This window comes from Clarias gariepinus, chromosome 19 (assembly GCF_024256425.1).
Source record: "Clarias gariepinus isolate MV-2021 ecotype Netherlands chromosome 19, CGAR_prim_01v2, whole genome shotgun sequence".
NCBI classification, from domain to species: Eukaryota; Metazoa; Chordata; class Actinopteri; order Siluriformes; family Clariidae; genus Clarias; species Clarias gariepinus.
In genome coordinates this window covers 9,575,725-9,588,755 of record NC_071118.1, presented here as the reverse complement: position 1 = coordinate 9,588,755, position 13,031 = coordinate 9,575,725, and the positions used below count along the sequence as shown (strand labels likewise).

The 13,031-nt window shown below is 41.8% G+C and overlaps 1 protein-coding gene across 1 annotated transcript in view; it reads right to left on the bottom strand.

Annotated features, from left to right (window-relative positions):
- The window catches only part of igsf9bb (immunoglobulin superfamily, member 9Bb), a 110,505-nt gene that overhangs the window by 23,468 nt on the left and 74,006 nt on the right, over positions 1 to 13,031 (bottom strand). The window contains exons 7-12 of the mRNA XM_053477828.1: positions 10,799 to 10,944; positions 7,354 to 7,496; positions 6,924 to 7,064; positions 6,579 to 6,695; positions 6,128 to 6,278; positions 5,037 to 5,160 (exon numbers count right to left, since the gene is read on the bottom strand). Of these exons, the coding sequence (XP_053333803.1) occupies positions 5,037 to 5,160; positions 6,128 to 6,278; positions 6,579 to 6,695; positions 6,924 to 7,064; positions 7,354 to 7,496; positions 10,799 to 10,944 (822 nt within the window). The remainder of the gene's footprint in view (positions 1 to 5,036; positions 5,161 to 6,127; positions 6,279 to 6,578; positions 6,696 to 6,923; positions 7,065 to 7,353; positions 7,497 to 10,798; positions 10,945 to 13,031) is intronic.

Genomic DNA, 13,031 nt, shown 5'->3' with positions numbered 1-13,031 from the left:
CACACACTCAGACAAACACCTCCACAGATAACGATCGCCATGTCACTCACAGTATTGATGAAAGCGTTGCCTGCAGCTAGACAAAAAGACAAGGCCTATCCAGCTTAAGGTAAGTGCACAGGAATTTGCCAGAGCAAGTGCATGCATTCGCCAGTGACTAGCAATATACGTCTTTATACAGTATTGTACACACAGTAGTAGGAGTAGGAGTGTCCCTGGGATGAGCGAGAACAGAACGTGTTTTGTGCATTAGAACAATAATTAGAAAAAGTTGATATTTACTAGTGTAAATATGGACCATTCTTGGAATTATAAGAGTTGTTACTGGTAGTGAGTAAACACTGCCATAAATCCAGGTGACAGACATGCGCAGAGAACTATGAATGTGTGCATGATGGGGCTGAGGGCCCAGGAACGGACATGAATCAAAATGTGCTTACTGTGCGCTTACTGACAGCGTGCTCGGCTCTGATGTACTGTCTGCCCCATGCACGGATCGGAGTCTTATTTCACTAGACGAACCACAGTCATTCATCCAGGAGGGTAATGAGAGGGGGAGAGTGAGTGTGTGAGAGAGCGGCATTCCCTTTCTGCTGATGCTCTACCTAATACGTCTCTGTCACTGCCTCATGAATGTGAAGGTCTACTGAATGAACACTTTATGAGATACACCCACCATTTATTTATTTTTTTAGCCAGGTGTACTAAAAAATGGACTGTACCTCGTCCATCAGTGGAAGGGGATCACCATGGAACCACCACTGACCACATCCTGTATTATTTAGTGTGTGTGTGTGGTAACGATGGATGTTTTATCAGGTGCGAGGATTTATTGGGAAAGCCTAGAGGGGTTTATGAGGGGACAATTTGTTTTAATTGTCCCCTAACTTTGGTTCCTGTCAAAGAACCCTCCTACAACACTCACAATACGTCACCTTGATGTTAAAATGTTTGTAAAAAAGAGAGAAGCTGGTTAAACCCGAAGCATTTTATTTAAATTTAATATGTGAAAACAATGGCCACAAATCACCTCACATTTTTGTTGAAATTACTCCTCTGATGTGCCATACTGTATAATAATGTTTACGTCCTCTTGCTGGGGAATCATATACTCGTTTATTACCCTGTGTTCATTTCCATCTGTATTTACTGTGTCTTGAGCCATCCCAATTTTTATGAAATTAAATTATGTGGATTAAAGGACGGATTTTTTCCTCTGCAAAGTGCCTGAAGATACAAGGTAAAAACAGTTATGTAACAACCTCAGCAGCAGCCTCATTACCCCTCTCGTCTGTTCCAACCACTCAGCATTCAGCAATTCATGAGTCACATTCACAGGTGTGGCTTAACAAAGTCCTATGAAACTGCTCAGGTACAGGGACTGGAATGAATAAGAGAGCCAAAAGTCGCTCAGCAAGCCGATTCAAGCCTATTCCTATTCCTTAAGACTACATTCCTTAAGACAAGTATGGCTCTGTGGAAGGAAATGTAAAGAAATTACGGGCATCTCAGGACTTTTGCATAAAATACTGGTTATATTATATTATTTTTGAATTGCTGAGCAACCAAATGATGGGACAGGTCATAGACTTGTGGGGTGGGCTACTGTAGGTGATTAATTGATCAATTATCCTTTCCAGAATATAACTTGTAATATGCTTTTGTTCTTTAAAATACCTGTTTTTCTCACAACACTGATTCACAATAAAGGAATACTATCCAATACCCAATTTTTCATTTTTCTTTCTCCCCATTTTGGAGTGAGTCATATCCGTGTACAAGTTAGTCAGGCCACCTCAGTGGACAGCTCCGTCCTGAATCAATGCTTTTTCCGATGTACCGGAAGTGACAACAACATGCCAAGTGCCTACATCAATAGGTCAGGCGTGCTGTGGAGAGCTACAGAGGGCATCTTTAAAGGTTACTAAGGAAGTCTATTCATACAGAACCTTTAAAGTATGACTCATTGAGCTTCTCTCTTCCACTGACACCTTTAGCCAGTTCTTGGCAATGGCCTGCACTCAGTAAGGCACCTGCTGCTTACAAATCAGGCCAGGATATGCTGGAGCCAGAACGAGGTAGCAAAGTGAACAGAACGCAGCTTGCATTAAGAAGGACGAACATTCCGGCCTCTTCTCATCCTGTTCTTTTAGCTGGTGGCGTGGGGAGGGAGTGGAGTGGAAAGACGCCACACAGGCGGCTATCCGGGGAAGCAAAAGTGCCTTCGTATCCTGCCTATGTGTATGAGTGTTTGTAAGGATGCTGCATTATTGGAAAGGTTTAAAGATTATGTGTGTGGTCTTAATCTGAGAGGAGGTGATGCAGCATGCAGAGTGAATACTGATGGCATCCACAGTCGGTGCATGATTACCTTTTAAACACACACAGTCACCGGCATCGACGGCCCTACAGAGCATTTCTGCACTTCATTCTACCCCAAACTGCATTTTCTAGAGCTTCCAGAATATTATAAACTGGGTTGGTTAGGATGGTGAGATAGTCAGACATGATGTTTTTATTTTATATCTGTCTAAGTAAAGAAGGTGTCGGGTTTGCTACATGAACAGTATTATAGGTGAGGATGATAACTGTGGTTCAGCTATAAACCGTAGTTTAACTATTAAAGTGACGCAATTAACTATAGTCAATGGCTAACCATGAAAACGAGAAAAAAAAGAATGCAGGATGGAAAGAATAAGAAGAAACTTTCATTTTCAAAAAAGGACTATGAATAGGTGGCACATGGGCTTGTGGTTTGCATTGTCGCCTTGCATCACCAGGGTTTGGGTTGGGAGTTTGCATGTTCTCCCCATGCTTGGTGGGTTTTCTCCGGGTACTCCGTTTTCCTCCCACAGTCCAAAGACATGCAGATTAGGCTAACTGCCGTTCCAAATTGCCAGTAGTGTGCCCTGCAATAGATTGGCACCGTGCTCAGTGTGTACCCGTGCCCTAAGTCGCCTGAGATAGACTCCCCACCCCTGTGACCCTGTATACAGAATGAAGAGGTATAGACTATGAGTGAGTGAGTGAGTGAGAAATATGGATAACGTTGTCTAATGCAGTGTTTCCATTTTAGCTTGATAAGGCATATCTACTTACTCTTTTTATTTTTAAATCTTTATTATTTAATCTCTAAAATATTTTAGTGAGTTACATGGCGTCATTTCACACTGTCTGATCCTTACTGCATTCATTTTCACTTCATTTAAGGTAGTCTTCTATTATTTTCTTGTACCTGCTTGGACCCACACAAAAAAAAAAAAACAAATTCGCAAGCGCATTTCATTTGAAGCAACTTTCCATTCTATAGAAAAGAAAGAGCGCGTGGCTATAGAATGCTGATATTCGAGCTGAATATCACTGGAGACTCTAGCAGGGTAGGAGCGGTGGGGCAAGTGCAGGCAGCAGGCACAGGATAGACAGCATGGAAAAAATGGAGCGGGCTGCTAGTTAGTTAAACCCAGGCAACAGCTTGGGAAAAACAAACCTTCACACACAATTGTCTCTTCTAACATAACACACGATCTATAACACGTATGTTTCAGGTAGAGCATTGCTTTCCTGTTATGCAACATTTACGAATTAAAAGGTTATTTATTTTTGCTATACTTACATACGGGAAGGTACGGCTTGACTTACTGTAGCACTTGTGAGCTTTACTGGATTGTAAAAAAAGTCTATTATTATTATTATGACATTAATATGTCAAATACATGCAAATCTCCAAATTCCTTGTAATAATAATAATACCATCACTGGTCTTGGTTTCGGATTTCAGCTAGACAACATAAGCAAAGGTTTGTGGACACCGAACCATCACATCCCATATGCACATACCATTTGAACGTCCTATTCCAGCTTTGCTGTTGTAGTAACCTTAAATAACCTCGGGTTCTGGAGATGTGTGTCCATTCAGCCAGAAGAGCATTAGCCAGGTCATGCACTGATGTTCGGCGAGGAGGCCCGGGTGCTGTCGGTGTTCCAGTGAATCACAACGTAGTGGCACTCTGTGGAGAGCACTGTGGAAAGCCATTTCTTCTTGGAGTTTGCTTTTGTCATGCTGAGACAGGTTTGTGCTGCTTACATGCCGTGAAGGGAAATTGTAATGCTACAGCAAATAATACAAAGAGGTTCTCTACTATTGTGTGCAACAATCTGGGAGAGGTCCCACATATGGGAATGATGTCTGGTGTCCAAAAAAAAAAAACCTTGGCTATATACTGCATGTGAAAAGACTTCTGATTAGACTTTACTTTTTTGTTTGAGTGTGCTGTTCAAGCATTGTGTATTCTGATGAATACTTACTTCACTCAAACATTTGCACACAATATATTTATAGATTATTAAAATATATTAATAATGTTTTATAAATATGTTTATTGAATTGTTTACGAACATGGCTTATAAGACTCACAATATTAGATTCAAACTTTTTTATTTATTTATTTTTATTCAATCTTCCCAATGATCTCCTACTGTAGAGAACCTTAAAACACCCGGATGTGAGTGGGTTCATTTAAAATATGGCTGATTTGCATGCGATACGACGCCATCTGGGGTCGTGTCAGGCCGCTGTCTTGAACACTGCTTTACGGTTATGTACCACCAGTGAATGGTAATCCTGACGCCAGAAATCATGGACTTCCTTCACAACGTGATTACGTTTATCGCTTAATATAGAATATCATTATTATATATAAATACAATACTAATGTGACCAAGGTCAACTAAAGATGTAATAGGTATTTCCTTTGTATTCCATCAATTAAAATTCGCTTAGGAATAACTGCTAATACTTCAGTTCTGCCCATGCAAAGTCTACAGATTACCTGCTCCGACAATCAACATGAGCATCCTTTCAGCAGCAGCAGCAGAAGCCAAACTCAATAGTGTAGCAAACCTCTCAGAGTCAGAGAGCCGATCAAGGATCACTTTTGGACGATCCTAGATGAGCACTCTTACCCGAGTAGGGAAAGAAAAAAAAAAAAAAAAGTTAGGATAGGAAGCGAAAAGCGAAGCATGCTGGGATCACTCACACATGGCCGTACCAGACTGAGAATGTCTGCTCGAAGCCGCCATCGTAGCCTGGCTCCCATGAGACGTTGGCCGAGGTCGTCGAGACCGAAACGTGGATGCTTTTGGGGGCGTGAGGGCTTGTGCCTGCATGGAGTGAGAAAATGCTGCGTAAAAAAAAAAAAAAAAAACAAGACTCTCAAAAAAAAAAAAAAAAAAAAAACACTAACGCTGGTGACAGTTACAAGTTACGGGATTTCCTTCTTGACTTGGATGACGACACTTCAGCTCTAAAGACAGATTAGCTTGGTTCCTGACAAAGCTCACACTTACACACTTACACAAACAGAGAAAAGGAGAACTGAAGGCACGTACTGTACACAGAGTGATTCAATTATGCCGTTATCTTTTAGTTAAGATTACCAGGCGTGACCTGCTGGACAAACAATATCTTCATGAGCCACTTATAAATAATGTGCCTTAAAAGCCAATTAAATATAATGCTCTGTTCGGGAACATGCACCTGATGGATTTGCTAGGGGAACAAAAAAAAAAAATTATATAATGGATAAGTGGCGAAGACAAGAGACAAGCCGGCCTAAAGAGCTGGTGTCAAACTCCTGCAAATTACCAGGGTAAATCTTGTGTAAGGCTTTCCTGAAAAGCACAGGGCCTTATCTATTTGCATTTCTGAACAGCAGGGAGCACAGTGTACCACCACCAAGACCACTGGGCAGCAAAATGGAAATCCAAAGCTGTTTCCCCTGCAACAATCCCTGCTTTGTCTAGTGCTCCCTTTCAGCCAAAACAAAGCTCTCGCAAATTAAATTATACCGTGTGCCTTCTTGTAAACACTGTCAACTACACTAAACACTTACTCATCTGTAATATTCAAATCAAAACGCTGTGCACCGCTGACCCGGCAAATTACTCCTGCCAGGCGCTCCGGTTTACAAACTGAGCATTTGGCTCGTCAAACCAGGTGGATGCAACGATCTCGCCTTCGAACAAATCATCCTGTACCCTACGTGAACTCGATCGTCACACAGGAAATGCAACGTTAGCCCACACTGCTACATCATTCGCTTGAGTCACTGGCTGTGCCGGCTCCTACCGATTACGAGGAGGCGCGTGCTGGCAGTGATGCTCGTGGCAACATTGGAAGCGACACACTCCCACTCCCCATGGTCCTCCTTGCTGAGAGATTTGAACTGTAAGCTGCCTCTTGGTAGGACGTTGTGCTTGCCCCTGCTGGGCTTCCCTACCTTTGCCAGAGAGAGAGAGAGAGAGAGCAAGAAAGAAAGAAAGAGAGACAGAAAGTGAGAGAGAGAGAAAGAGAAGAGTGCAAGAGATAAAAGGGAGGAAGAAGAAGAAGCAGATGATGATGATGATGTTGATGATGATGAAAAGGAGAGGGAGAACAGTTTCAACACACTGAATGATTTACATTGAATGAGCTACGTGATTTCGAGAGACAGGAACACAAAAGCCGTAGACTGCAGTACTCGCTTGTAAATTTAAAGAATACTAGAAATTGCTGAGAGAACGTTAAGAAAGAATGTTACCTTCCTCCATGTTATGTTGGGGAATGGGTCTCCTTCTGCCTCACAGGGGATGACTAGCTCTCTTCCTGCCTCCTGTCTGTACTCTCCGCCTGGAACCACCAGAAACTTAGGGGGATCCTACACAATAAGAGGGGGTGCATCAGGGCAAGATCTGTTTTTTTGGGAATTTTCGGCCGTGCAAAATTTGATCAGGAAAGTGATGGGTTAATAACATGGGAAAAACAAATCAGAATCAGTAGATCATGTAATGATTTAAGGACAGATTATATGATGATGTAAGGATGCTGATACGGTATAACGCAGGGATGCAGATCGGTGCTGCTCCACAGGTATGTATGTGAGTACCTTTAGCACCAGAGGGGCGGGAGGGGACGGTCCCATGGTACCCAGGGCGTTGTAAGGCACGCAGGCGTAGGTGCCAAGAGAGTCCTCTGTCACCTCGGCCACTCGAATGCTCCCATCTTCCATTTGGCTCCAGCCAGGGTACTGGAACGGCAAGTACAATGGCATTACGTCAAGTGCATTTAGGAGAAACAAACTTATGAGCAGTCGGTACATGAATAAGTGTTCTCATTTTCGTAATCATATTCATATTCTCTGAATCAGCAGTGAATCATCAACCTTCAACAACATGATTCAGAAGATCAGTACCAACTCTGAGTCAGGCAGAAAAGCTTCCAATTATTTCTAATATCTAGTTCTACAACGCAGCGTGTACGACAAAAAGGAAAGATTAAAAATGATTCGTATGAGCATGAGACAAGTTCTGACTAACCTTCTCTATTCGGAGAGGCAGGCCGTCTTTTTTCCACTTCACTGAAGTGACAGGTGGGTTGGCATCCACCGGGCAGCGGATGTACCCCGGCAGTCCGATGGCCACGTAAATGACGGGTGGCATGTTCACCACACGGGCAGGGTCTGCCAAATACACAGGCAGGTAAAGCAACAACAACAAAAAAAGTGGGAAAGAGAATGACATTTCACTTAGTAATAGGAGCTAACAGGTAGTTTTCTGAGCTACATTATATAGACAAAAAAATCCAGCCAAACCTAAAGTGGCATTGTATCCAAATACATATACTTCCATATGGAGTATGGTCCTCCTACTACAGCTATAACAACGTTCACGCTCCTTGGAGGGCTGTCCCAATTACTTTGAGGTGTTTCTGTTGGGAATCCATGCCCATTCATTCTGTAGAGCATTTATGAGATCAGGCACTGAACTGGACGAGAAAGCCTCTGTTCCAGTTTATTCCAAAAGTGCTCGGTGGGGTTACAGGAGGTCAGGGAACTCATCAACTAAACCGAACTCATCATACCATGTCTTTATAGTTCTTGAGGCACGGACACTAAGGATTTCAACTAGTGAGTGGAATGTCTCAGTATGGTTATAAGACATGTAGGTATGTTTGAATCGCCACTTGAGCCATTATTCAAGATTCAAAGAACTTTATAAATCCCAGAGGGAAACTGCTTTAATTAGTGAATTATAACAGGCTGCTGTATAATGATAACGAGAAGCATGAAAAACAAACACCTTGTCTGAAAACAGACCATGCGGCATGTAATATAGAGCAGGTTATAGAATAGCAAATGCAAAGAAATATTTTACCTGTGAAAACTTTTATAAAATAGGTTTTACTTATTTTAGTCATTCATTTTCTATACAGCTTATCCTGTACAGGGTCCCGGGAAGCCTGGAGCCTAGGCACCAGGTGGGGTACTCCCTGCACCCGGTGCATCGCATGGACACACATGCACACACTTACAGTATTCATGCATTAGTTTATACACTACAGGCAATCCGGGAACACCATTTAGCCAATGGAGGAAACCCACCAAGCATGGGGAGAACATGTAAACTGATTCTCGTTCGAAGCTGATATGCCACACAAATCAGATTAACGCTCTATGGCTTGACATGGCCAATGTAGCCTACACCAAAAAACAAAAAATATATTTTTATTATGGACAAACCAGAACTGAGCTACATTTATCTGCAGTGTAACTATGATCATACCACATGGAATATGTATCACTGACTTTCAGTTCACACCTCCCAATCACAGCTTAGTCTAGCTCTCTACACTAGATAAAAACTTTAAAGAAATCCACTGATCCATCTTTATTCTTGGCGAAGTGCCTGGCTCTATTCTTAGCAGATGTGGAAGGACAGGGGGTGGAAGAGCCAGAGAAGAGAATGAGTAGCCAGCATGAGCGGCGTATGAGGAGAAATGAAGAGCAGAAGAATGAGAAGTTGAGAAATGTTGAAATCGAGGCTGGGCTAAATGTAGAATAGAGCATGGATTGCAGTACTGCCAGTCATCTATTGGGGTCGCCAGCACCCACGCTGCTGCTGCTGCTGCCAAGCGTCTGGAGGTGACGTCACTGCAGTGAAGAGGGTTTCCACATAGGATGATGTCACCCTATCCATATCCCCACACCCCCTCCTGTCTCCTTCTCTCCTTCGCTCTCTCCACATGTGCAGGGTGTCCACGCTAAATGCTGGTGACCGAGACCGGTTTGGTGCGGTCAGTCTGGGCTGACGTAGAGGAGACTGGACACCCCCGAGGACAGACGGATGGGCAGATAGCTAGAAAAAAAACCTGGGCTCATCATTAAAGTGCAGCTTGCTGCAGCACACGCATGTCAGTTTTTTTCCCAAAGCCACACGGGATTTTCCTCAACAACCAAAAAAAAAGACTGCCAGATGCCTCCGCCAGCTGTTTAGCCTTTAAACAAGTCGAACAGGAGGAGATATTGTACAGCACTGATCAAATCTACTCTATTGGATTGCTTATTAGCTTATTAAGCTTGCAAGATTCAGCGAGGATGAGCCCTAGATAGAGATTGCGCTCTCTCGCGTTCTCAGCCTCAGCTAAACTATGATGTAATCCCTTTCTCTCCCCTTTTTTCTCTCTCTCTCTCTTTCCGAACCAACACAAGCCGATCTCACACTGGAGACTGAAGGAGTTCAAAATGTCTGTTGCCGTGGATACCACAGTAACCACCAATAGCGTGTCTCCTCTGGACAGTTCCAGTTCTTGCTTGTCCAACTAGTCACTATGACATCTCCGCAAAAGCTTCCGACACAAACGCTTCCTGCGGCGACCGACAACATCACACAATTCCTCTACACATGTCCATCAGTGTTGAGCACATGAGCCATGACTGACTGGTCTTCTGGCTTCCGGGCTCAAGGTCACTGTTTCAATTCCAGCAGGGACTCCGGGGGACGAAAGTCATTCCGGTCTGTGGGCTGCAAATAGAAAGTGGTGCGCTGAAGCAACCAGGCCAGTGTAAGGACAATGACAGGGGGAACCTTGGAGCTAATCAACAGGCGTGCCAAAAAATGTCTTTAATGACACAGCGTGTCAGAAAATAATGTATTAAAGTAAAAAAAAAAAAAACGGAATTATGCCACGCCATAAATAAGCAGAATGTTTTTTTGTGGGCAGGTTTAGATTTATCAGCACTTTCTAATAACCAAGAAGCTTTATAAAACCTGACAGATGACATCTTCAGGATGAACTACATGAGATGTTTCTTTTCCTTTGTAACACGATAAACAATTGTTTTCTTTTATTAGGTAAATAGAAGGAAACCCTAGCACATGTCCAGTTTGACAGCAAAATGATAGAGCTCCTTTTTGGCACATTTACATTTACATTTACATTTAGGCATTTGGCAGACGCTCTTATCCAGAGCGACTTACAAAAAGTGCTTTAATGTTTACATCATTGGATACATACTTACATACATACCTACTGGGTTAACTAGGTTAATAACTAAGTGCCATTAGTCCAACACAACTGGGAAGAGGTTTTTTTTTTTTTTGGGGGGGGGGGTTAGTCCAAGTACTGGAGAAAGGTTTCCCCCCAAAAAACCTGAAGTATTGGAGTATGTGACAGCCTCTTCCTCTACTAGTGTCAGATTGACTTCGGTAGCCGGTGCCTTATGCGCTGTATAAAAGTCCATTCGGACAGCGATTAACCAGATACACGTCAGTGGTCCCAGAAATCCCAATTGGCGAACAGGGCAAAGATTATTTAATGAATTTCAGAAAATAAAATGGTATAGACAACATTGCGTGCCTTTAAACCAGTGTAACTTAATCGAGTTGCTATTACCCATCCACACCGTGACCGCTTGTATCTAAGCTAAATACAACTATTCGACTCGTGGAGGTTTTTATGCGTTAGATGTATGGCGCGACTCACATTGCACTGTCAGGTATGCTGATGCGGTAGGGGGCCGACCAAGGCTATTACTGGGGCTACAAGTGTACCTCCCAGCATCCTCAGGCTTCACCTGGGCAATGATGAGGGAGCCATCTATCAGGATACTCACTCTGCGCTTCAGATCACTAGAAATAGAGAGAAGAAAAAAAACAGATTCAGTAAAGTTCGCATAACTGTATCAGAAAATACATTGTAAGGTCATGTGAATCAAAAATTTTTATTTCATTCATTAAATAAAGATTTAAAGCAAGTTAAGTTCATTAGCCACATCCACCTAAGGAGTATTTGATCAGTTAAAAACATGTATGATGTCTAATGTTCTTATGTCTATAAAATTTATATTTTTATTTATAAAAAAAACGTACACTGTATTACAAACTCTTAATTAAACTGTTACAGAAATGGTTTCATGCATTAATGGTTAGGACAGACCTAAGGTGTTGAACATCCTGGAATTGCACTTTAAATGAATGAATGAATGAATGAATGAGTGGCCTACAGTGGCCACCAACATACTGTAACATTACAATGTTTCGCTGTATTTCTGTATTTTGGGTTATGCGGTACAGTATATTGGATAAAAAAAGACTTTCAGACTTGTTCTCCATATTATTCACCTCGTACCAGTATATATAACGTTGTATTATCCTTTATTTAAGTTAAGCCTACAATTTATTGATGACCATTCCATTTAATTAAGCAATTTTAGAAACACTCCTGATTCAAAACCAGCTGAGACGTCCTGAAGAGAAGTGCTGGGAAATCCGGAACAGAGCAGCTGAGTGAGCTTTATTCATGCCTCAGCTTTCCGTCACTCTCCTGCACTGTGCTTCCCGCAGAGCAAGAAAAACGGCATAGAATCCTTTTTGCTATGGAGTGTACAGGCCGTGCATGAAGGAGTTTAGGATAGCTCAATGGTACACTATTTATAATCAGTGCTACTGGAGCGCATGATGACACGAGCTCCATGCTATCAGGGGAGCTAGGCGAAGAGAATAGAGGATGTCTGAGTGCAGCAGGAGCAATCTCACGCTACGAGAGAGATCAGACTGGTCAATAAAGGTCGCCCTGGAAACATAAATCAGTGCGGACTAGTATTGCGACTGGATCACCCTAGACCTTGGCTCGTACAGTAAAATTTAAATGAGATCAAACCTAGATCTGGGCTTAATTTTTTTTTTTTTTTTCATAGAAAAATGACTGTGGATCAGAACAGAAGTTAAAAATTAAAGTATTAATTAAAGTGTTAGTCTTTCAGCTGCTCCCGTTAAGGGGTCGCCACAGTGGGCTATTTGATTCGTACAACAACTTGGCACAGGTTTTATGCCGGATGCCCTTCCTGACTCCCATTTTATCCGGCCTCGGGACCGGCACTACATTCAGTGGCTGGGGTTTGGGCATTGGCTGTATTATTAATAAAGATTTATACGATCTGATACATATGTATGTTTTTTTTTATTTATTTATTTGTTTTTAGTATTGAGGTGGTAAATGTTCTACAGGTAGCGCACTCTAAACTATTCACACATCGGTATGCAAAAGAGCATCCTGTGTAGTAGCAGTGAATTAGATCCTGTTAAAATGAAAAAAAATATATATATTGAATATAAAATATATTAAATTGTGATATTTATTAAATCATGATACAGAATCACAATACAAATCGAATCTGCACCTACTGTAGGTATCGTGATAATCTCATATTGTCTGGTCACTAGTGCATTCCTAATTAACTACAAATAGATGTCAATTTTCTTTATATATATTTAGATTTTCTAACCTTCTTAAGCTATAATTGTCAAAACATGTTGGGAAATCTAATGAACAAGCTAAAGACACCTAATAAAGTGAAAAAAAAAATCTTAAAGGTAATTTCCCTGAGCATTATTTAGAAACCCAGCCCAATGTCCTTGCTCAGCATCTGGCAAACCCAGTGCCTGGACTGTGAGACGTCAGCTTGTGAGAAATAGCCTTGTAAGAGTGTGTTGCAGCTAAAAAGGCATTTTTGTCAAAATATAATATATACAGTAATTTATACATTATTTAAAGCATACAGTATACTTTATGTATAACAAAATATGGCCTATTATCTGTTACTATATTAACATTAATGTCCTAAAGCCTTGTGGGAGACCTACTGACAGAGCTGCTGTTACTGAAAATGAACGAATACCTTATGATCAGATCTGAGAATTTAATGCATAGTTACACT